This window comes from Oculina patagonica, chromosome 3 (assembly GCF_052425735.1).
Source record: "Oculina patagonica isolate OP01 chromosome 3, crgOcupat, whole genome shotgun sequence".
Lineage (NCBI taxonomy): Eukaryota > Metazoa > Cnidaria > Anthozoa > Scleractinia > Oculinidae > Oculina > Oculina patagonica.
The window spans coordinates 10,603,448-10,627,692 of record NC_135760.1 but is presented as its reverse complement, the minus strand read 5'-3'; the positions used below and the strand labels follow the sequence as shown (position 1 = coordinate 10,627,692).

The window sequence follows — 24,245 nt, the reverse complement described above, 5'->3', positions numbered from 1 at the left end:
CGTAACAGTAATGAGAGTTTTTATTTATGTTTAAATACCAGTTGAAATTATTTACTTTGGCTAATCCTTTCGATCTAAATAAAGACATTCTAACTTAACTAAGCAGCATAAATAATAGGAACTATAACATTTTCCCACAAAAAACAATCTTAGTTTTCACTCATTTACTGGTCTTTACTGATTTGATGTGTTAGTTTAGTGTCCAATTTAACTAAATCAATTACTGGAAAAGGGATTTGGCCACTTGTATAATCTTGTGTAGCCGTGGAACCTTATGCAATATTTTGTTAATTAAGTATCAGTTTAGGCCGATGCTAAGAGCTTCATGCTTCACAAGCCAGCAAAAGAAAACAAACAAAAAAAACAGTTTTAATAAAATTCTTAGTTACACGAATAAGAAATGACCAGAAATATTTATAACAGATAATTTAAGGGAGCAATGTAGCGATACGTAATTTCTTTGACGTGCAAAGGTCTGCAAAATTACCTCTTGAAAAAGTTATAGTTTTCTAAGCTAGACTGAAACGCAAAAGAAGTGTAAGCATGGCCGAACCGATAAACAAGCCGGGGTGATTGCTGCTGAAGATTAGAATAGGACTAGGAAAAGAATTAGCCTTTCTTTCAAGCTGCGTTGTTCGTGACACTACCTTCTTCTGTCATGCCAATTCGTTCATTCCTCCAAAACTATGAGCTACTTAAATTTCATAACAATACTCTCGCCTGTCAAGAAAAATACAAGGTCAAAATGTCAGCCTAAGCTTTTGTCTATTTCGAATTCATTAATCTTGAACACTCGACAAATAAATAATGGAAGTAGATTAGCACTGAAGAGAGACACGAAGATGTGGTTGAAGGATTTTGTTAACTGAGCAAACACTAATTTATATACAGTAATACTAAACTGCTTAGGAAAAGAAAAAAAAAGCACAAGTGTTTTACTGGTATACATAAACATTTGTAAACAGGAATGGAATTATTGTATACGCTTTCTGTCTTCAGAAATGACCCGTTTATCGGCTTTAATCAGCAAGGTCTCACTTCAATGGCTCGCAATTGCCAAACTTTCGTTTCAGGCCATATAACAAAAGTACGCCTGTTGATTCAGACGTCTTAAGTAGCCGTTACCTAGCCGTTCCTAAGACGTCTGATGGTAATTAAACACTCTCCTTAAGACTCATGCTTCCTGAGTTCAACTGCTTGCAAAATGCATTATAATAATTTATGTTAGGCTGATTAGGTTAGGCTCATGAATAGTTCAACGTCTGAACCGGCCCTTACAACTCAAAATCAGTACCCTCTTCATTTATGACGAAGCCAGATCTTAAATTTTTAGATTGTACAAAGCCAAAATTCAAATTTTTATGTTACAGATTGCAGTTCAATGTTTTAAATGGTTTCTACTTGAAGAGTCCGATTTTAAAACAATTGTTACTGCTCTTGAAAGAGTTTCGTTATCAGGCGAACGCTCTGCTGTAAAACAACAACACCATGACATCCACTTTAAAAGCATCCCTCCAATATTTCCAACCAGAACAACAACAAGGGCAGTAGTATCAAACCACGCTTTGTCGTGGGACGTTAAATAGTGCGCAGAAATTATCATGGCGATATTTTCCACAGTAAAAAGGACATGCCATGAGATTGTCGATATGTCTTGAAGCGCTAAGCTAAAGGGCACATTGCCCCGGAGCTTTTTTAAGTAGTATGAGCTGTAAACGAATAGATAGAGAGGAGAATAAGCGAAAATGAATACCAACATATCTTGCTTTCGGTTAGATCGCCACAGCCAGATTCCAATGACATTGGTTAGGAGCCAGTGAACGCCGAACTCAAGGAGCAACCACCAAGGAAAAGCGACTGTGAAAAAGATAATCGCCAGCGAACGAGCAGCGATCATACCGACGTTGCTTAGAAAGATTAGAACATTGTGTAGAAACTTCAAGTTGTAATTTTCGAACTCACGAAGAATTTCCATGGACGTAAACATCCACACCAGGGCAACAAAGGAAATCGGCGCCGAGATCATCTGTATAAGTTCAATTTTTTCACTGTTTTGCATCACCATAGCGTAAACCTGTATTATAAGCTGCGGAGCAGATTCTAACAGCCCCTCCACCATTTTCAAGTTGAGCGTGTGGACGTATAGGTAATAGAGACGATCTTTTTCGATGCGCAAACCATTGCTCGACTTCCAAAGCTCTTTGAAGCGACAAGCGCAGAAGAAGAATAGCTGAAGGCTGTGGAGCGGCGGCCCGACACACAAGCAACCGAGGGCAACATTGATACGCGTGCTACGGAATATCACGTCCGGATTAGCAACCTCTACATCGTCCGTGTCCTGAGTCGCACGGCTGGTGCTTGCAATTATCGACCAAACGCATAGCACTGTGAGTGTTACGAGGGTGACGCTAAGACTCACAGCAAACCATTGTTGATTTCCTTGTTCTCTGTACGTCAGACAGGTCAGAATGTCTGTAGTAGTGTCCGCCACTGATAGAATAGCTTGGAAAAGGAAGAGAAACGTGTGGAACCACTTCAACTGCACCTCTGCCATGATTGTGATCAGTTATAAGTGAAATACTCGAATGCAAAGGCTTAACATAGGAAGCCAAGACTCAACTGCAGCAGGAAAACGTTACAACGCGGCAAGTATCGACGGTAAATCAATTAACTCATCATTGAATGTAAATCAAACCGTCAAGTCATCAAATGCTGAAATCCAGGAACGGCAATGAAACGTGGGAATTCCGGAAGTCCTGCGTGCTAACGGCTAGGCCACCGCGCGTCCTGAGATTCAACTTCCGGTCAGGTCTGCAAATTGGCGTTTGGTGGGCATGGGAAACATCTTAAACTGTGATGCAATAACCAAATTAAACGAAATCGTAGAAAGAGCAAAGAGAAAGGGACAACAAGGAAACTCGGTGGCATGCATGATACTGTATAACAAATATCGATTTGGAATACAGCCTAGAGGGAACAATAGAATTGTAGATACTCTGCCAGAAAAAAAAGTAGCATATAACCCAGAGTTATGTCGAAAGTTTGAAAAATGACTTGAAAATAAATGCTCTCGGCACGCTTCACTATCAGAAACACCAAGTTACAGTGTTCCGGTTTTCCAGTATTCCCACATTCCCACATTCCAACATTCCTAGTTTTCCTAAGTTGCAAGCATATTTTGTTGGTGTTTGTTGGTGCATACTTCCCTTCTTCTTTTTCTAAGAATATTCTGCAGAGAGCGGACGTGCTAAAGACGCATCCAGTCATCCATGGAAACTTCCCTTCAGCAACAGTTCAAATGCTCGGTTTCGTAGAAATCACGGATAAACAATCGGTTGCCCTTAAACACAAATAAGAATTTCGGTTTTAGCTCATCAGTAGTCTTCACTAGTTTAAACTGATTGCTTAGGTAGACTACCTTTAACTACCTTTATCACCGTGTTATTTAATGTAGTCACTCTTTTTGCTCGCAAAATCTCTATGTAAAGGAAATGGTCAAAACTATTGTACTCAGACAGGACCCACCGTGGCTCAGCTGCAAAAAGAAGATGGTGTCTTGCGTTGTATACAGGTATTTCAATAAACGTTGTCGGGTCAAAGCTAAAACCTAAAAGGCAAGACCGTATGGCGTTTTGGGTATTCATTGCAAATTTACATTATAAGCTTCATTAAAATAAATGCACAAATTTGTATTTTGCACGTGAAGAATTCACGAGTTTGTTTTTCATTTCAGGAAGCCTTTCTGTAGCTTTACTCAGTTCACTGTCGCTTGGCTCTGAGTTTTGAAAATTCTTCTTTAACTGTTCAGTGTGGCTAAAAGCACCTTGTTTTACATGTTTAAAGAAGAAGAAAACGTGGATTTGCGTTTGTCATGTCATTATTTTTTAGTATTCGCCGTGCGTTCTCTCTTCTTCTCCCATCTGCCTTTCAGTCTTGTCTTTGCCTTGATCCGGACACGTAACTGATGCTGTTGCCCCCACTTTATCAGGAGTACAAACTAAGTAAAAGATTCAAACCTCATTGTGTCATTTCTCCAGCAAGGCAAGCTTCATACACACCTAATATGTAAGTCTCGACTCAAATTTTGAGGCCAATAAAATTTGTCCATTTGGCTTACCAGACAGGTGGTATCTTGTATAGCCCCCGACACAAGGTGGGTCCTCGTCGAGTACACTTGTTATGACCACTTCCCAAATATCGTGTGACTACACTTGAAGCGTTTGTCAGTGACGTAACAAATCTTCAGATAAAATGTTTGTGACGTAACAAATGTCAAGTGATGTCACGGTATGAGAGAGCTCACGTACGCGATGATTTGCCACTTTCCGCAGTGAAACATAAAACTTTGGTTGTGATTTTAACGCCGTTTACCAAGACAATATACGAACATTTACCAGCACGGTGGGTAAAATACTTTATCAAGAGATCGCCAGTGTATACAAGCATTACTGCAAGGTAATTTATAAGAATTATTTTCTAATCTACTGCGTCGTTTGAAGCTATAACACGACTTTCTAAAGTTAAGTAATAATGTTTCTTTTTTATTAATTTGTGGAACTTAGATTTGTTAAACACTGAACAGGACTGAATTGTCTCTAACGTTGCCGGCATGCGAATCGCGCGTTCCGCTACCGTGCGTCAAACTCGGCAACCTCTGTAAAATGCTATTTGCCGTGTATCAATAATTAGCTGTTGTTTGATTACTATTCTTTGTATTTCATTAATAATTAATCCTTCAAGACAATACAAAAGAGTTTTGATAGCGCGTCGGTATAATATGTGACCTAGAACTGACAACATTCGAAAATCGCAGTACAAATAGCTCGTTGCAGGAAAGAGGGTTTGCTGCGGTAACGATTTTAAATCGAAAAAACTATCATCAGCTGATAATTTACCATCGCTGTCAAGAGACACGTGCTAAATGATATTGAAGCAGCCTGGCTTTCGTAAAAGCGAGCTGAAAGGGTATCATAACACGCACAACTCAAATTTCACGTATTTTTCGCCGCAGTTCCGTTGGACGACTTTTCTCGCCGACCCATCGCTGACTGAGTGTTAACTTCAAGACGTCGTTTCTTCGACTGATGGCTGGCGTATTGTTTGTGGGTGCATTCCTGACGATATTCGCTAATGCTGGTTTTGTTCGAGGTAAGTGACGACCCGAATATTTGTTACGGGAAAGCATTGCTTCGATTATTCTTTCATTGTCACAGGCTTGATTTAGAGAAATCAAAAGGCTAATAAAGTAGTTTTCGTTTGTTTAACGGCGATGAATTCTTTAATAGTGCAGCTTGCATTCTTTGCTTTGTTTACGTTTTAAAGCGGGTAACATTTAACGCTTCTCTTATTTGTCGATCGTCGCGTTCCCTTTGAAGGTTCACATACGGTAATACTTAATATTCTGGTTCGATTTCATTCCTTTCAAGAGTTTTATCAGATTTTATAAATGATCGAGAAACTTTTCTTCGCTCAAACAAAACTGCTGCTGCTGTTTTACCTCGAATGATATAAACATCGACATATTTTTTATACAAGACCTGTGGCATGGAAATGGCGATCAAATTTCTTTTCAAATGACTTTCATTCAATTGTGGACCGACAAGTTGACTGAACTTTACAACCGACAATTTTACTGTATTTGTTTTCATTCTTTTGTTGCTATTTAATTTTCCCTTACGACTAGCCCGGCCCTTTGAGAAGGCACTAAGTTCTATTGACATAGCGTGACACATTGTAGGAGACTGTAAATGTCGTGACAGATACGTCCAGTTCTAACCTGCGAATACAGCCGCCTCTCGAACGCCCAACCGGCCGGGACGCGACGAGATAGAGGCGACTGTATTCGCAGGCTAGTCTAGTCTAGTACCGGTGCAAGTTTACAAAAAAAAAACTTGTGCCTCTGTATTTCTTTGAATACCTTATTATAGGAAATTAACGATACATGTTATTAACGCGAATTTCAAAAATTCGCGTTAATTTTGTGTGTTAACTTTTTTACTATAAGCATTTGACCAGAACTCCCCCCCCCCCTTTCCTAAACCCCTTCGCGTTAATTTTTATTACGCGTAAATTTTGTTCGCGTTGTTAAAATGCCTCGTTATATTCCTATAATAAGGTACATGATACCTGCACAAAAATGTCGTACCAGAGCGAGTTTTTTTGGTATAATCTTGCACCAGTATAAATAAAAGGTCATAAAAGTAAGTCAGAGAGTAGGTGAGTAATTAATTAACGTTATCTTAAAGCACATACACTGCTTTACATTATTTGTTAACACTGAATAATAATATTAACTTAATCATAACATTTAAAAGATTTGAAAAGAAAAATTAAAAAAGAAACACTTCAGTTGCTCTATACAAGAGTAATTTAAAAAATCCTATGGGAGTACTGTCATAGTAATTAAAAATCATAGTAATTAACTAAAACAAAAACAGTTTGTCACTAGTTCAATGAAATCCGTCAGCTCTTGTTTGTTGGGCTCTGGGGACAAGATTGTCCAGGATGAAGAAAATTAATTTAATTGGTCAATGCTTGGTGTAACTCCCTCTATTTGTGTCATTTGTGACTAGATACTGCCAAAACTTTTGAATCTTCTTTCCTGTTACGTATGTATGTATTGGGACACTGTGTGACCGTTACATAACGTATCATTTAATCTTGTTGCCGGGTACAAACGGTTGTAAAAGCACATGCCGGAGCTATGTTGTTTTGCTCGTCGTTTGCGTGGAATAAAGAGTGTTGTGTTCAATTTTCTTTCGTGTTTTGGGCAACGACCATTCCTATTCTTAGGCCATTTTAACTTCAATAAAAATAAAAAAACACTGCGGTGAAAAATGACACAACGCATGTCGGAAAAAACTTTGATTAAAAACTTAACGTTTCGTATGTTACATGTATCGGGGGGGGGGGGGGATAAGCAACGTAGCTGTCATTAACCACTTCACTGAGATGTGGGACGATCAAATGTAGAGGGCCACACAGCGCTAGGAAGACTATGGCAAATTTTTGGCCGGATCTCACGAAAAGTTTCGTCGAGCCGTGCATTTAAAGTTACTTCACTGAGAGCTGCACAGAAAGCTTCAGATAAGCATGCTTTTAATTCTTTTCATATTTCATTCATCCAAGTGACCATGCAATAAATCTCTTATTATATATACGAATAAACTGGTACGTTGCAGTGCAAATTTGCATGCAAACAGCTGCGAATCGCCATTACTAGTGGTCCAAGTTACTCGGCGCTAAAGATGTTTTCTTTAGTCTAGAGACTAGTCCCAGCTCTCTCTGATGAGGAAACACGTTGCGGCATTTTCGTCCCCATACCTCTTCTTGCTTTTCTTAGCCGGCGAAGCCCTTGCACGAGAAACGAAGGACTCTGGGACATAGGATTTTGATTGTTTTTTTGATTGGCTGTAACTGGTTTGAATCTAGGACTGGAAATCCTGTGAGCCCAGAGCCCTTCGTTTCTCGTCGGCTACGAGAAACGAAGGGCTCTGGGGAGAGAATGACGTTGATGATGATAAGAACGACGTCCCTACTGTTTTCCTCTTCCCATCATACTCTGCACCTTACAGCCAGTCTTATAACAGACGGACTGAGGAAGACTAAGTTTTTTGATCGCTAGTCAGAGGCAACGAATGCTACCCTGAGTAACGTTTGGTAAATCTTTAGTAATATATTTTGCAGGTTTCAGTATTCAAGATAATCCCGTCAGCTGCGAGCCCAGGCAAGTGGTCTTGGCGCTAGACCCTCCTAACCATCAATACGTTCCTTATTTCATTGATGATGTTTACCGGTGCAGTGGGGGCTGTAACGTCTCTCCAAAAACCTATCGCTGCGTCGCCAAAACCCAGAACAATATCACCGGAGATGTGGTGGATTTAGCAAATAGTAAAATGAAACGGATATCCGTCGTGAATCACACGAGTTGCGAGTGCACGTGCGTTACGAAGGCCGAAGACTGCTCGGAAAATGAAGATTTTGATGAAGGCACATGCAGCTGTCAATGTAAATACACCGATGAGCCTCCGACACCGTGCCCCAACAGATTTAGGTCAGTGGTAACTTCTTAAGCACATGCATTGGCCCTTTTCGCATTAGAGACGGACAAATCGTCTGAGGCGAAGAAGTCGTCGTTGTGTGAAAACGGGATGGACACGATTTTAGACGTACAAGTCGTCTGAATTTGTCCGTCGATTTGGCCGTCTGGAGAGACGATTTTTTGAGGACGACTTGGTCGTCTAGACGAACAAGCGAACAAGTAGTCAAAAAGCCGTCTTAATTCACACTAGACGAACAAATCGTCAGACGACTTGTCCGTTCAGACAATTTGTCCGTCTTCTAGTGTGAAAACGGCCATTGTGTGTGAAAACTGAAAGGAAGCGTAGATTCTTCACAATCTCCTTCCCAGAGGCTGCGTCCCCTTGACCAGCGGCCGGCGGGAAACGCAACGTCTCTGGGCGATTCAACAACCGGAACCAGGAATTTCTGGTTCTGGTTTGATTGTGCGCGTGCACCCGAGATTGTGAATGAAACGAACAAGTTTTAAACAGCCAATTAGATTTGGTCGTCTTTTTGGCGGGCTTCCAGTCTAGCCCAGAGCTCTAGATTCTTGGTGCCGACCTAAAGGTTCGCGGTGTCTGGAAACGAGATTGAGACACGAATGTGGTGGGAGGAACATGTCACAGCGACAAAGTCTTGTACTGTTCACACAAGAGCATAGGCGTACGGGCACCTTCGGTCCTGGGGGGCGGAGACCTTTTTGCCCGAAAAAATGACATGGGTTGAAGCCGAATAAAGAGGCATGTAAAATGAAAAATAAAACATACATTTAAATAGTTGTGTACAAACTTCGCCTGCTTGCTTAAGTTCTTAAATTAATTTCGTGGCGTTATCCGAAGGTGTCAATGCAGTGAATCCTTTTTCGGATATCCTTAATTTATTCACTCTACTTAAGAAACAATTATATTAATTTTGGTGAGCCAATTTACTTTGTTTTCCCCCATTTGAAAGTAATACAAAAGCGTGTAAAACATGCAAGGATGAATGGGTTTCAAAACATTTCGTTGAAAGTTTCAAGCTAGCCCTGAGAACTAAACGTTTTAGTCGAAAGCTTTAGCTTCGTCACATTTATAACAGCTTCAAGATCTTGCACTAAATCCATCGTGCGCAAACCCTCAAGTTGTTGAAAAGCTGATTGCAACTGATTAAAACTGAGGACTCGCACAGAATTTGCGAGAAAAATCGAACATGATTATAGCAATTGGCGAGAGGAAGCGAACTCAGATGAATAAGAAATTGGGACTTTTGAACATCAAAGTTAGGTATATTTCCAATACTTTTCCTGTTGATTTAATTCGTTTTAAACGTAATGTTGACTAGACGTTTTAGCTTATTTTGTATTTTTTCGCTTGTTGCCCGAATTCTAAGCATTTTGCCCGAAAACGGGCCGGGGGGGCGGCCCCCCCCGCCTCGTACGCCTATGCACAAGAGGACATGGTTTCCCTTGCAAATTCCCGCAAAATTCGTGTTGCACGGTCTAAAAAGTATGAGACGACACAAGGGGACGTTGCTGCACTATGTCCCGCTACACTTCTTGTGTGTATGCATGTTGAACAGAATAACGTGGCAATGAAATTACCCAATAACATATTTCGTATGAAAAGTGAACCCCCTTCCTCGAATATCTTTAGAAACATTCTTTTTTTCGTGAATATTTGTTGTTATGTTAAATGAAGAGTCTGTTTAAAAGTTGACTAAGCTGCTTTGTTGTTTTTACTTGCAGTTGGAATCCTTTCCCGTGTAAGTGCGAGTGCGCACGACCACCGGAATTTTGTACCGTTTCAAAGGTATGTAGAATTTCAAACAGAAAAAAAAAATCCGCAATCTCCACACAGGACGCTTACATTCCCGGGGGGGGTCCTAAATGAAACGGACGGGGATGCTCGTCGGTTCGCAAAAGACAATCTGGGTGTAGCTAACTTTTTGTTGACCCTAAAAGAACCAAAAAATAAAAAAAAAATGTAATTTCTGTGTAACCCTAAAGGGACCGTGTCACGGATTAGGCAAATAGGCATAGAAATGACATCAAATCGTTTAAATATATAAAATAACATTAAAACATAAGGGATCTTTAAAAACACACAAATCAAAGATACGGATGGCCAAAATGTCGAAATGAAACGGATTGCGATATGGGCTTTTGAAAATGGTCCGGCGGAACTCAAAATTTTCTTTGTCTTATGTGCGTGAAAACTTCAAGCTATTCAATTCGATTTTAAACTTTATTATACGTAGCCGTACAATCCTAACAGACATTACGGCTAAAAATTGCGTTCCCGCACCAAACGAGACAAAAATCAATACACTAACAACACACATCCCTCACTTCGTCCCCCCCCTCTCTCGTCGAACGACGCGGGGACGGTAGCTCAGGAAGTGCTGGTCTCGGGACGAAGTAAAAGTAGCAGGAAACAAGACGAAAAGACACATAATAGAAATTTTGCTGGTGTCGGGATGTGTCTTCGTCGCTTCTTCGCTGCTTTCCGGTGAGAGGTGAAATGATAGTGTGAAAGTTTTACCGCATTGAATTTTATTCATTTTGCTTAAAAGGTATATGAAAATGAATTATTTTACGGTAGGTTTGTGTTTTGATATTAATTTGCGGTGGGTATTGTAAAGTATGCGGCTGGCTGAAAAGCTGTTGTAATCTGTTTGCGTAAGAAAGCCATTGGTGCGTGTTAGGGTCGAGGGTTGTTGAGGTCAGGCAGTTTCATCATGTGTGTAAGGAGAAATTGGGTACACGCAAAAAAAATATTGATGTGGTATCTCATCTTCGGCTTTTTCGTTTCTTTAAACTTTATTCAGTAAAGAATAGGAAGGGCGTATTATGAATAGTGTAGAAACAGAACGAAAGGATTAAGGGAAGTGCGATATCGTTATCTGAGAAACAGGAAATTAATTTGCTTTGCTTTGTTATTATACGCTTTCCAAACGTGATGTGAATTTTGAGAAAGTCAAATTATAATTTTTTTTTTTTTTTCTTAGGGCCGGGTCCACTAAAAAAAATTGATTACTTTGCGGTGAAAATCTATAAACGCGAGATTTGTGCGACCTCCACTTAAAAAAGGCGAACCGATTTTCAAATTTTGTCTTTATAACAAGGAAGCCGTCTCCAGTATAACAGAACCTGTCAGGGAAATGACATTGAAGGTCATGATCGCACGCAATCACAAACGCGGGAACTTCGCTAGAACACTCGATCATGGATGGAGGTGGCTTTTTTCTCAGTTCAACACCATTTTATCCGGTTACTTTTTTGATCAGCAGCAGCAGCAGCAACAGCAGTTTGGCCCTTTTATGAATGAACTGCATTCGCAGTTAAACGTGGGTGAAGGCAGTCAAACAGGCCAGGGGCCATCGAGAACGAGCTCCCCGACGAGTCCCGTTGCTGTTGCAGACATCTACAGCATCTTCTCCCGAATCCGGACCGGCAGAGAACTTACGAAATGGTCCGACGTGATCAAAGCTTCTCTTTGGGCTGTTTCGTCGCCTGAAGAGCAGAGAAGCACGAAAGGTCTGGGTGTGGGCGAGACTGACTCGAATGGCACGAAGAGGACCAGGATAAAGTCTTTTAAGCGTCAAGCAATAAATTCATTTCCGGTTGTCACTCGGCCGGACAAATATGAAAACATTTAGTATCAAAATAATATCAACGTTTTCACGGAACATATATCTTGTCCTTTTACGGCGTAAATTTCAGAGTTTAAAGCGTATTTTACAAATAGACTTGAGCAAAAACAAACTAAACTAGCAAAACATGTGCATGGCAAAAAGTGTGAAACAAAAGGAAACACGAGCGCAGACTATAAATCAATACCTCTAGACATTTCCTTGGCCACAATCTTACTGCTGTTAATTTAATACATAATGCCTCCAGATAAAAGATCCCCATTAGAAAGAAGTGAGAAGCAAATTACGTCGAAAAACCTTCTCAGGAAACTAATTTGCTTTGCTTTTCACCACTTCGCTTTAATTTTAAGTGTAGTGTCAGGTGACGTTCTTGCTAAACAAAGACCGAATGTTCGGGCAACATCTGTCGAAGATACTGTGTAGTGGGTAGTCGGGGGAGTGTACAATCGGGTGGAGGGTTGTTGGCGCCAGAGCATTTCAGTCAAATATGTGTCAAAAGGAGAAATTAGTGAAGTTATCACGCAAAAAAAAATTGAAGTGGTATCTCATTTTGCGTTTTGGTAGGTTGTTTAAACTTCATTCAGGCATATAGAAAGCAGTAATAACGCGGTAGATAAAAAAAACCATTAAGGGAAGTGCGAAATCGATCCAACGGGAAAAATTGTTTTTATTCTTACTAATAGGTAGCTGTATCAAGCGCTGGAAGTTCTAAACTGGAAAGTTCTTTTCACTAAATATCAGGTGAGCGAACGGTAGGATAACATGTTTGTGCAGAGGTGTAAAAAATTTTTTATTGAGTCTACGGCAGAGCAAAGTAGTTGTGACTTAATTTTTTCATATCTCACTATGGCGCACGACGGAGGTGATTTTTGAACATTTAATAAAATTTATTTAAAGACGATTTCTAGAACGTTATATGACATTTTGAAGACACTAAGTCATCAGAATGGGGCTTTGTCAGGAGCCATTACTAGTAATGCGCTCCTGGCTCTGTATATTTCAGAAGTAGGTTAGAGTAGAATGTGAAGAAAGGGCACATGGTGCGATGCTGGTATAGCACAAGCTGTTGCAAATGCTTGAGAATGAAATTTGAGAATTAATATTGTAGAATCCGGAGATGGTTTTTCTGAGCTTATATGATTGTTAGCAACGGGTGCTACTTTACTGATCTGTAACACGAGACAGCCCAACGGGCACTTTGATTTTTAATGTTGTGTAACCTACATACATACACTCACATGACACTGTACTTTCAAAACACATCTGGGACTTAAAGGACAGAAACATCGACTACAAAATCAACTGGCGCATCATCAAAAGAGCAAGAGCGTACAAAGGTAACCCTTCTCGCTGCAACCTGTGTTTAATTGAAAAACTGCATCTTGACCTCGCAAAATGCCTCCCTTTTAAACAAGAAATCCGAGCTGGTAACGAAATGTCGCCACGAAAACAAGTTCTTCGCGACAACAATCAGAGAAGCGTCGCTTCAACCGTCCCTGAATTTGAACATTTATAACTGACATCTTCTCTAACTACTCATCTGTGATCGCCTTGAGCGTGAAACTCGAGTAACTAGTAAACTTTCCTTCTTATTTGTACATACACATACATATACTTTATTTATACACGGTAAAAACATCAGTTAAAATTAAAAAAAAAAAAACTGATTTACATGTTTGCCGTGTTGGAGCACGAGGGAGACATCAGGCAATTGATAAATCTTTTAAATTGGCTAGAGGAACTAGCAGCTCTGACATCGTGGGGAAGACTATTCCACAACTTTGCCCCACTGTAACAGAAACTTCGTTTTAAAAAATCAGTACGGGGCTTAGGTAGAGCTAACTTGTTTGCGTTGTCTCTAAGGTTATATTCTGTGCTGAATGGTGTAAATAGGTCTTGTAAGTACTCCGGAGCTTGTTTATTGATAGTATTAAACATTAGTTTCGCTTTAAGCTTTTTCCTTCTGGTAAAGAGGGTATCCCATCCTAGCTTTGATCGTAAGGCGGTAGCACTAGAAAAGAAATCCGACTTCGTAATGATTCTTAAGGCGCGATTTTGTAACTTTTGTACACAGGACAACAATAGTCGAAATACGGTTCAATGAGAGCTCTATATAGCAAAATAGCTGTCTCTTCGCATGAATGGCCGTAGCCTTTTAAGAGCACCTATACCAGAGGAAACAACCCTGGCAATCTCATTGACATGTTTGGTCCATGACAAATGTTGGTCAATGTGGATTCCCAGCGATTTAGTGTGGCAGACTCTATTAATCTGTTGGCCTTCTATATGTATATTTGCTGAATGGTCGGCGGTATTTGCAAGCCTCTGAAAAAACAATGCCTACCATTGCTTCCTATTTTACAACATTGTAAAGGGAGGAGGGGGGATCTTTATTTCATCGCATTCGTAACGAATTGTCACGTTATTAGAGGTGTACCAACGACCTTTGTCTGGGATTGTATCTCGTCACCAGTCTCCCTGTAGCTCAGTGGTTAGATCATCTGACCAATGGGCGAAAGGTCATGCCGGGTAAGAAACTGTCCTAATATCCCCCTTTGTACTCTCCCTGAAGTCCCACCCCGCGCAAATTTCTCCTCGACAGTATTTACTCCTTGCGCTTGTTTATTTATCGCGCAAAAGTATTTCCTTGCATAGCTATGTATTTCCTGTACGTATGTATTTACTTCTCTCTTGTATTTAATACGTGCTACTGTTTTTTTTCTTTTCCTCTCCTCTTCTTTTTTTCCTTCTTTCCCTCCCTTTTCTCCCCCCCCCCCCCCCCCTTTTTTTTTTTTTTTTTTTTTTTTCTTCTCTTTTTTTTTTTTTCCCTTTCCCCTTTTCCTTTTTGCCCCCCCCAATTCAATATTTTCCTAAAACAACACTTTCCACTCATTCACTTCCACCAGTGGCTTCTTCCTCTCTTTCCAGTCCTTCATTTTCATCAGTGTCTTAAAATGTTAAATTGAATTATAATTTCAGGAATGGAGTCACCAAGCTTGTGGTTGTGTCTGCACTCAGTTCGCAGTGGAAAGGTGCAGATCTGAGGAGAAATATCTCAACGCCACAACGTGCGAGTGTGAGGACCCTATAGTGAGAAACGTGGGGCCTGGCGTCACTGGTAAAAGAACAGGTAAGTCAGCAACACACAAGTTTATTACTTTACACGAAACTCTTATGGGAGACACGGTGGTGTAATGGTTACCGCGCTGGACTCCGGGTAGAGCGGTCCGGGTTAGAGCTGGCTGGCTGGGCAATGCGTTGTGTTCTTGGGCAAGACACTGTACTCTCACAGTGCCTCACTCCACCCAGGTGTATAGGTACCTCAAATTTAATGCTGGGGGGTAACCCTGCAACGGTACTAGCATGCCATCCAGGGGGGAGTAGGAACACTCCTAGTCATAGTTCATAGTTCATAGTTCATAGTAATTTTTCTTGGACAATTTTGTCCAAGGGGGAAAGGCGCAATGAGGTTAACCCTTTGTGAAGCACCAATCCGTGAAACAAGGTCAGACCACGACACCGGGAACTCCGTGCCCTACTCTTTGCGATAAGTGTGTGGGTTCTTTAACGTCCCCTGCTGACCATGTACTGAAGATACAGGAGACGGGACCTACGGTTTATCGTCCTTATCCGAGAAGACTAGAACATCTAACCATTTGCAGATGTCATATTGCAAAGGCAGCACGTTCTCCTCAGTTATTTTAAGACCCTGAGTGTTGGTCCGGTCTGGGAGTCGAACCCGAGACCTCCCGAACGGCAGTCCGGCGCTCTACCAACTGAGCTAACCGGTCGGCGGTTAGTCGCTTCATACTTCGGAAACCGGGATAAGCTCTGGTCCAATAGACCTCAAGGCTCGAACGCAGACTTGAGCGTTTTCAGTCCAACCGTTATAGAAAAATTGTCTTGTATAGACTGTTTTATTCCAAGAATCTGAGAAGTCAGTGGTTTATGTGGGTAGCGCTCAACTCTGTTTTTGTAGCACAAAGCGACTAGGAGTGGGTCTGTGGGTCAGTTCGTCAGTACCCATTCATACACCCAGGGCGCGTCGAGAGAGGCAGTGTCTTGTCTTGTCTAGCGCGTTCGGTAGCCATATTTTCACTTTGGATGAATTGAATGAAATCATATCCTTCTAGAATACAAAGCTAAAACTACACTGATATTAGCAGCTCGAGGATAATACCAAGTTAGCGATTAATCGTGTACAAAGTAACGATTAATCGTGTACAAAGTAACTTTATCTTTTTGTTACCTTAAATTTGATGAGACATTTTTCACGCGCTTGTTTACACGCAAGCTTTTTTGTCCTTCGCAGTGGAAGAGGTCAACTGGAAGCGGTTAGTAGCGGTGATGATAGGAGAACTTATCGTTCTAGTTGTGCTGTTTGATTTGTACCTGTACTGGAGACATAAGGCGGGAGTCTTTCACTGGATGCACGACAACTGTTGTTGCCCTCCTAAAGGTATTTTTTAAAGAAATAAATATGTTGTTATTCATTACCTTTTACTGACGTTAATCATCGCAGGTACTAAATTACTCGAAAGTTAGAGGCATTTTGTCCGGTTTAATTTCGCGATTTTGCAAAAATATCGTCATCGTTTAACCACTTATGACTATTAACTGAAAGCTTGCTTTAATAAAGAGAAAACCGCAAAACAGCTTCACATTTTCAATGAATGTATAAAAGAAAAAGGTGATTCAGAGAAAGAATGTGGAAAAACGGATGCATAATCTCGGTCCAAATGTAACTAATTTAATTTCTTTGTATTGTAGGGCACAGTATTAAATTTCGCTTCATTATTTTTATTAGAGATATTTTAATGAAGTATCCAAAATATTTTATTTCTTTGGTTTAAAACAATGTATGCGGTGTAAAAAGACATCTGTCTGTTTCGTGTGAGTTGACAAACCATGCTATACTCTTCCATACACAGATACCACAACTACTTCTCAAGCAGGCACGAGTAATGCCAAGGCAGGTACAACTAACGGAAGTCAAAACCACAGCCCTTCTTTACAAATTGATAAGAGAGCGGACAATAGAGTTTAGTGTAACCGACAAGACAATAAACACAACAACTTCATGAGATACCACGACGCTCACGCCGGCGATGGACTGGTGCCGAGATACGCCGTATACCACTGACCACTGGTAAAGTGGTCTTGACACGTTTAATCATTTCCTGTAAAATTTGCGTATGTTCAGACCTCGTAAGGTCGCGACTTTACCTGCACGTGACTTTTGCTCGGCTCATACCAACTGACATTGTTTGCTATCAGTGGACCGCAGTAAGGGACGAAACTCTTTTTGAGGGCGGGGAGCGGGGGGGGGGGGGGGGGGGTGGCAACTACCAAAATTCTTGAATAGAAAAAACGGCTGAAAAAAAAACGTGCAAGGGGAGCAATGAGGAAAATGATAAGAAAAAAACTTAAAACAATTCTTGCACAACCTGATGGTGAAAACAAAATATTTTTCCCCAGAAAATTGCCCAACCCTCTCCCCCTCCAAAAAAAAAAAAATAATGGCCCGTCCCTAAGTAATGTTGATGTAACAAACAACTAAAAACCATTTTAACCTGTTTTAAAAACAGTCAAACGGGTTAAAGCCTTGGTATGGACAGCGTGTATGAAACGCATAGCAACCACGGTTAAGTTTATAGTGAAAGTTAAGTTCGTGAGCGCAACAGACATGAATTAGGATTTAATTAGAGGTGAATCTGTGCTCACGAGTTTTCGCGCTCTGTTATGAAGTGATCATCTAGGTTGTTGGGATGCTGAAATCTCAGTTATCGGTTAACCTTTCGGCGAACAGCGAACAGCGCATTTAAAAATCACTTTTCTATAGGACATTGCTATGTTTAAAATCTTAAGTTCCAGTTATGAAATGGTAATGAAAAAATGAAAAAACAATGAAATGATTTTATCAAATCTTAAAACAGTTAAAAATTTGACGACAGTACTACGGTCACGGATAATGCATACGTTGTTTTGTTCGGTCCAAAATTCTTTATGAGAGGAAAACAACTTCTTGCAACTTACAACGCAACATTTTGCTGAATTGCAGGTTGCAAAAAGGGTTGTTGAACGTGAATTTTTTTTCGCAACTGGCACGTTTGTTGCGTTGCAAGGTCTTCAAGTTGCAAAGAAAATCGCCTCTTCTCACATCGCCTTTAAGGTGCTTTCTAAATTTTCTTTTTATAAAAAAATGTATGTATCTTAACTTTTAGTAAATATATTATTGAACAAGTGGCCACAAATAGGTGTTTTATAAATAATTTAATTAATAAAAAATCAACAAATGTTTAAGGTCTATGTTGCAATTTTATTCCGTACAAGCCAGGACATACTCTCAAGAGGTTACAAGCCAAGTTCTTGTTTTATTTTCCGCCGTTTTTCGCGCTGCCGCCCAACTAATCGAACGCCTAGGACGGGCTAAGTTCTCGCAGACGTTTTAACTCGGTCTCAGACCGCACAAAAGGGACGGACCATTATTTTCTTGGAGGGGGGGGATGAAAAATTTTCCTCTGCAAACTTTTTTTTTGTAGTTTATGCACCTCTGCAAACATTTTTTTTCGAAATTCTTACTATTTTTTGTTATACATATCGTTTTTGCAAACAATTTATTTTGTCTTTCCAGGCCCTGCAAACAATTTTTTTCAATATTGTTCATCCCCCCCCTCCAAAAAAATAATGGTCCGTCCCTTAGGTACGATATCAGGGACCGTTAGATCGGAGTACTAGTACGACTTTCGAACTTCAATCCAGTTACGTTCCCAGAGCCCTCACTCCGCCCTGTTGTTGACCAGTTGAAAAGAATGACCATCGATACGAGGTTGGTGTGAAATGTGATAACTTCAACTTCAACTCTATTTTTTTAAGTATAGAATTTACAGAAGTGCTTGCCCCTGTGATAATCGAAAGCATAAGCACTAGGTTTGAAAAGTCGTCATCAGTTTTAATCTAGGCATGCTAACGTGTGGTTTGGCACAGCCACACTAATCTTTCCTTTATATATACTACTCTCCTTCCCACCCCCACCCCCACACCCATAAAAATGCCTGAACTATTTTTTCACATGAAGCCTCATTCACTATATATAGCTAACGACTTCTGACATTGGACGCTTTTTCAACGAAAAGAAAAGTTACAGTATACCATATTTTAAAGTTTAATTGTTAAAAGACAATGGTGATAATTAATTTAAAACAATGTAACGATGAAATAGTCGTGTGGCTTGATTTTCTTTTTACATGTTTTTTATCATCATCATCGTCATCATTATCATCAACATTATTATTTACACGGCATTACTTGTTATTCATTATTACACGAGGTACCTTATTACATGAAAGTTTCGCGACACTTAAATTTCGCGAATTTCGCGATTCTAAAAAAATCGCGAAATTAAAGTGAGGCGAACAATAAGTGTCGCGAACATAAAATGACGCGAATATTAAGTGACTCGCATATGTCAGTAATCAATGTAAATGGATGTTGTCGTCAATTGACTCACTTGTAGACATTCTGAGAACTGCTCTATTGAGATTAAGTCCCCTCTTGCGTTTTTGTTAATTTTGACGTTATTTATTTATTTATTTATTTATTTATTTATTTATTTATTTATTTATTTTTTTAATGCAACTTTATTTACACGCAACACTAATTACATAGGTACTACAGATTAAAGATAAATACATATTTACAACGGGCTATTTACAAGAGACGTAATTTTTACATGTACACTTTCAAAAGGAAAAAAAATAATTGTTAATTATAAGGATATATAACTAATTATGACTACTTCTAAAATATAATTCTTACTTACAATACAATACGCTAGAGTACAATACATTACGCTAATTACATTAATACAACGAGACACATTTTAAATAATTACTTACTAACTTAACACTTACAACATAGCGAATTTACCGACTGAGAAAAATCACATCTCAATTCACACTGCACCGCAAAAATCCTTGCGTGACGCGTTACTCAGAATAATTGTCTTTTGTCCATTTTATCATTTCAGTCATTAATTTATCGGCACTGCCTACCAGTACCTTGTCTATGTGCGTCAAGGCCCGCACTTTTTAACCTGTGGTTACCACTAGTAAATAATTACTTACTAACTTGAAATACATAGCTTATTTGTACAGCGGTTCCTTTATTATTCTACATCTTTGATTACTGACACTTCGTCCCTAATAGCTTACAATACAAAAACACTATTCACACTACGTTGCTTACTTACTTACTTACTGCAAACTACAATTAATTAAAATGTTACACACAAAAAAAACAAAGAGAATGACATGCTACCGATGATTTTGACGTTATTGTTCCTTCGATGAAGTCGTTTTATATAATTTAAAGGCATGTCAATATATATTGCTAAGAAAATGTAAATTGTGTCTCACTCAAAAACGCGAAATTAAAGTGATTCAAATTACAAAATTTTCGCAAAATCGCGAAATTTAAGTGTCGCGAAATATGTGCACCTCAAAATCGCGAAATTAACGTGTCGCGAAAATTTCATGTAATAAGTTTTTACAAGTCTACTGTTTGTGGCTTCACGCAGGTTATCAGTTAGCGGGAAGCACGGCTTGGGTTTGAAATCGAAATACGAACTTTCTCATTTCTTTCTGTCGCCAGCAGTAAATCAGTGGATTAAGAAGCGAGTTTAACATTGCAAACGTGCGGACCCACGGTGTGAACCCGATAAGCGAGACTGAGCCACCGTAAGCGCCCAAAGCCACTAACACGAGAAAGAAAACGGCAGGTACAAGGCACAACACGACGGCACCTACTACAAACACAGTTGTCTTGAGCGCTTTGCTTTCTTTGGCTAGTCTTTCCACTTCCTCCTGGGGCAGCTGTTGAGTTTTGATCATCTTCTGGTGGCGAAGTGTTTCACGATATAAAATCAAGTAAGAACATAAAACGAAACCAATGCACGAAAGAAAAGTAAAAGTTACTAAATTGTTGGAAAATGTTAATATTGCGTCTCTGTTTATTGACCTGGATACGCCACAAAAAAGAGCAACGATCCAAACTGCGAAGACTGCCACCTTAAGGTTTTTCATTGTGACAACGTAAGGATATCGCAAGGTAAATTTGATTGCAATGAGCCTCTCGCAAGTTACTAACATCAGATGAAGAGAAGAACAAACAGATACGCCGCGTAGAGAAGAGTAGTGAAAAGCGCATGCATATGTCTCCGATTCTGTCATACCAGGCAATAACTCGAATGTTTTGCACAGAATATACGATGGCTGCACTGCGAGGCCAGTTAAAACATCAGTTGCCGCTAAACAGGCCAGCAAGATGTTGGCGTAACTCTGCAGTCTTGGTCTTCTTTTCACGGCCATAATCACCAGCACATTAAGCAGAACTGTCAAGGGACAAGTGATGCTGTTAATGATGATGGTGATGATGCAATTAATCTCGTACAGAGCATTTCGTGTTTCCCCTTCCTTGCTAATATTTACCAACTTGTTGGCGATGTTTGTAAAATTTGAGCTGGAGATGTTGGCCATGATTGACGACTTTATCGAAAGATAAAGTTTACTGTCTCTGAAATTGTATTTATTGCTGTCAAAATGAGAAGATTAATTCAATGATCCCGGCTATTAAGGGTGCAAATGTTTCCATGATGTATTTTCCCATGCAGATTATTTTTTTCGTGGACGAGTTTAATTTGCAAGTTATGAAGATGCGCTCTTAGTTAACTTGAGTTGGACCGAGGTTACCATTTTTTACCATTTCTTACACGCACTTATCAACAGTCTATTTCCTTTACGATGATTTTTTATGTGACACTAGTCACGAAGAGATTCATGAAAATTCGCTAATCAAGGACTCGCTAAGTTTTAAATCGCTAAAGAAGTCTGGCTCAAGATCACCAAAATCAGAAAAAAAATCGAAGAAGTTAATCGCAGAATTAAATAGCGGCTTAATCTCTGGAATATCAAATCACTAATTTTTATTGTCGACGAAAATCGGTGGTTTTCATCTGACTTCATCGAAAGTCAAAATTTAAATTAATCCTACACAAAGCTGTTCTTTTTAAATATTCTAAACATATTTTAGTACCGATTCAGTGTTTCGTTTAGGAGATTAAGCATTTTGAAATTCGTGATGTCCCAGTGGTTTTTAACAGTAACAAAAACGGGTATTTTTATCGCATTTTTCAATTTTCAGTCGTAATAATAATTTAGAGTGATATCTAAAATGGTTTTAAGTGAAAGCGAATAACATTAAAGCTATAATCTATATATCTTACCCATTCTACAATTCCTACGGCTGCCATACAGTAAAAATTAAAAACGTATTAGGGTAAAATTTGCAAATTAGACCCATTTTTATACGAACCTATTTACCCTAAAATTTGGAAACAGATTCTTATTTTCTAAAATGGATTTAAATGTCTACTTTTTTAGGAAAATAAGTTTGGACAAGGCATTACTGTACATGTATATATTGTTTTGTTCTGAATGATAAGTTCCTTATTTATACATAGACACTTATTTGGTATGGAAATTTTAATCAAGAAATAGGTTCAATGCCTTTTAAAGTTATATTAGTAACAATGTAAATTTTTCTTCAGGAAGTAAGAACCTATTGAGAACCCAAATAGCCTAAATTTGTCTTAACTGCCTTTTATGTAAGAACCTGTTTAGGCTAACCTGAAAAAATTAGGTTCTTACTCGCGGGTTTTTACTGTATTTAAGCCCCAAAGACGGACAAAAACAAGGCAGCTGCATACTAAGGCCATCCCAATAAAATGTTTCGTTTCCCATCGCCCGACCGACCCATTTTTTTCGAAAAGTAAAAAAAAAAAAAATTCCAGATTCACTAGTCAAAGAAGCAAGTACTTCAATTTACAAGCATACGGTGATCGTGTTTTATTAACAACAATTGGTATGATGTGATGTCTTTGTCTTTAATAAACAGCGATACTACGTTATTTAAAGACTGTTTAGGAATAACGAATGAAGAGACCACGTTTTCGAGTTGAGTTTGAAATCAGGCTTTCTTACTTAGCAGCTCTGCCTTTTCTGGAAACCAGAACCCTTCAAGTGTTTTTTTTTGCCCGACCGACCGACCGACCCACCATCACAAGAGACGGGGCGATGGGAAACGAAACATTTTATTGGGATGGCCTAAATTCTAAAAACAAAAATTTGCTAAAAAAATCTATCGAGCTCTATAATCGGATAGCTTTTTAATGTTTTCATGCAAACAATTTTGTGACACTGATGAAAACCGCCCATAGCTCCGAAAGCCTTGCGATAATTTGCGCAACGAAACAAAACGACACGATTACTTCACAATTGTTCTCCACTTAATCCTTTATCTGCGCCGCAACTAAAATTATTTCTAGTAAATAAGCAAAAAGGCCTTATCACTTTTCCTATATTTAATTACTCTTTAATACATTTGAAACATCCTTTAATCCCTGTACTTAGACGATAAAATTGGGACTAGGAAATAGTTATTGCTGGTCACTTCTATATATAGTTTTTAATTTACGGCTTCTCGCGGATAAGTCTATGAACGTTTTATAATCTTAGGAAGGTTTCAGCCTCACATCGTAAAAAAAAAATAAGAACACTAACATTTGAAAAGATGTTTACTTTTGGGAAAACAATTTTGGACCAGGCTATAATGTCATGTTCTGAATGATTAGTGCTTCATGTTTACATGAACACTTGTTTGCTATGCAAGTTTTATACAAAAAATAGGCCGACTATCGCTAAAAGTTCTATAAGCAACAATGTAATTTTTTCCTCAGAAAATAAGAACCTTTATAATAGCCTACATTTGTGTTAACTACCATTTACGTAAGAACCTGCTTAGGCTGGAAAAACTAGGTTCTTACTTGCGGGTTTTTACTATACTTCTTTTTTTCGGTGTTTTCTTTTACTGAATACGAAGATTTTGAGGGGATGGCCAATGGGTGTACGGAAGAAAACCTGACAGGAAATATTAATCAAACGCCGAGGATATTGAGCTGTAGCTAGTTACTGTGATTAAAATACAACAAACAGTATCCTCGCATTCAAACTAAAGCTAATTTATTCTTAAAAACAAATCCGCATGGGAGAAAAATAAAGAGGCATTTGGAGTCGGCGAACACAGTCGATGGGAGATTCATTCGTATTCTATGTGATCATTTGAATATTAAAAAGACCGTGATTAACTTTAAGCCATGGCATGATCCTCGCCGGGAAAAGAAGCCTGCAAAAAATGGCTTTAACGTGAAACCGTCACGTTTTAGCTTTCGGTATCGTCCTCTGTCTTATCCTGGGTGCCAGAGGGTTTTTTTTTTTGACGCTATTTGTGAGCGGCGAAGCTGCGATCGTCGCTCGTTCGATCGAGGCTTCGCAATTTGACAGCAATTGTTTGCCCGTAGTGGGGACGTTTGACCGTTTTAATGGAATTTCTTACAATATTTTATTGAAGTTAAGTGGCTCATTTGAACATACACAAATGCCCTGGGGTTGGGCATTGGAACAGAAAGTCTCAACTAAGTTCAAATGCCCGGCCTATAC

General features: G+C 39.3%; 4 protein-coding genes and 1 non-coding gene across 7 annotated transcripts in view; 2 read left to right on the top strand and 3 right to left on the bottom strand.

The window, feature by feature from the left end:
* Positions 1 to 843: 843 nt before the first annotated feature.
* LOC144646518 (XK-related protein 8-like) lies at positions 844 to 4,222 on the bottom strand. 2 transcript variants are annotated; one of them, XM_078506141.1, is made up of 3 exons: positions 4,118 to 4,222; positions 3,526 to 3,607; positions 844 to 3,340 (listed from the first exon to the last, which is right to left on the bottom strand). In XM_078506141.1, the coding sequence occupies exon 3, from the start codon at positions 2,552 to 2,554 to the stop codon at positions 1,379 to 1,381; it is 1,176 nt and encodes a 391-aa protein (XP_078362267.1). In that variant the 5' UTR covers positions 2,555 to 3,340; positions 3,526 to 3,607; positions 4,118 to 4,222; the 3' UTR covers positions 844 to 1,378. The 2 variants fall into 2 exon arrangements, with proteins under 2 accessions (XP_078362267.1, XP_078362268.1); XM_078506142.1 differs by lacking the exon at positions 3,526 to 3,607 and having other exon boundaries at positions 4,118 to 4,221.
* Positions 4,177 to 17,989, top strand: LOC144646528 (uncharacterized). 2 transcript variants are annotated; one of them, XM_078506152.1, is made up of 7 exons: positions 4,177 to 4,455; positions 5,012 to 5,148; positions 7,687 to 8,053; positions 9,785 to 9,848; positions 14,671 to 14,821; positions 15,986 to 16,150; positions 16,623 to 17,989. In XM_078506152.1, the coding sequence occupies exons 2-7, from the start codon at positions 5,085 to 5,087 to the stop codon at positions 16,736 to 16,738; spliced, it is 927 nt and encodes a 308-aa protein (XP_078362278.1). In that variant the 5' UTR covers positions 4,177 to 4,455; positions 5,012 to 5,084; the 3' UTR covers positions 16,739 to 17,989. The 2 variants fall into 2 exon arrangements, with proteins under 2 accessions (XP_078362278.1, XP_078362279.1); XM_078506153.1 differs by having other exon boundaries at positions 4,194 to 4,455; positions 16,004 to 16,150.
* Positions 15,409 to 15,482, bottom strand: Trnag-gcc (transfer RNA glycine (anticodon GCC)). Its single transcript has one exon. It is a non-coding gene; the product is annotated as a tRNA-Gly (tRNA).
* Positions 17,990 to 18,641: 652 nt separating the features above from the next.
* Positions 18,642 to 24,245, top strand: part of LOC144646524 (uncharacterized) — a 31,717-nt gene continuing 26,113 nt past the window's right edge. Inside the window, exon 1 of the mRNA XM_078506147.1 lies at positions 18,642 to 18,652. The gene's annotated coding sequence lies outside the window, so the exon portion shown is untranslated. The remainder of the gene's footprint in view (positions 18,653 to 24,245) is intronic.
* Positions 20,274 to 21,259, bottom strand: LOC144645787 (histamine H2 receptor-like). The gene has a single exon (XM_078505332.1). It carries the CDS (start codon positions 21,225 to 21,227, stop codon positions 20,274 to 20,276), a length of 954 nt encoding a protein of 317 aa, XP_078361458.1. The 5' UTR covers positions 21,228 to 21,259.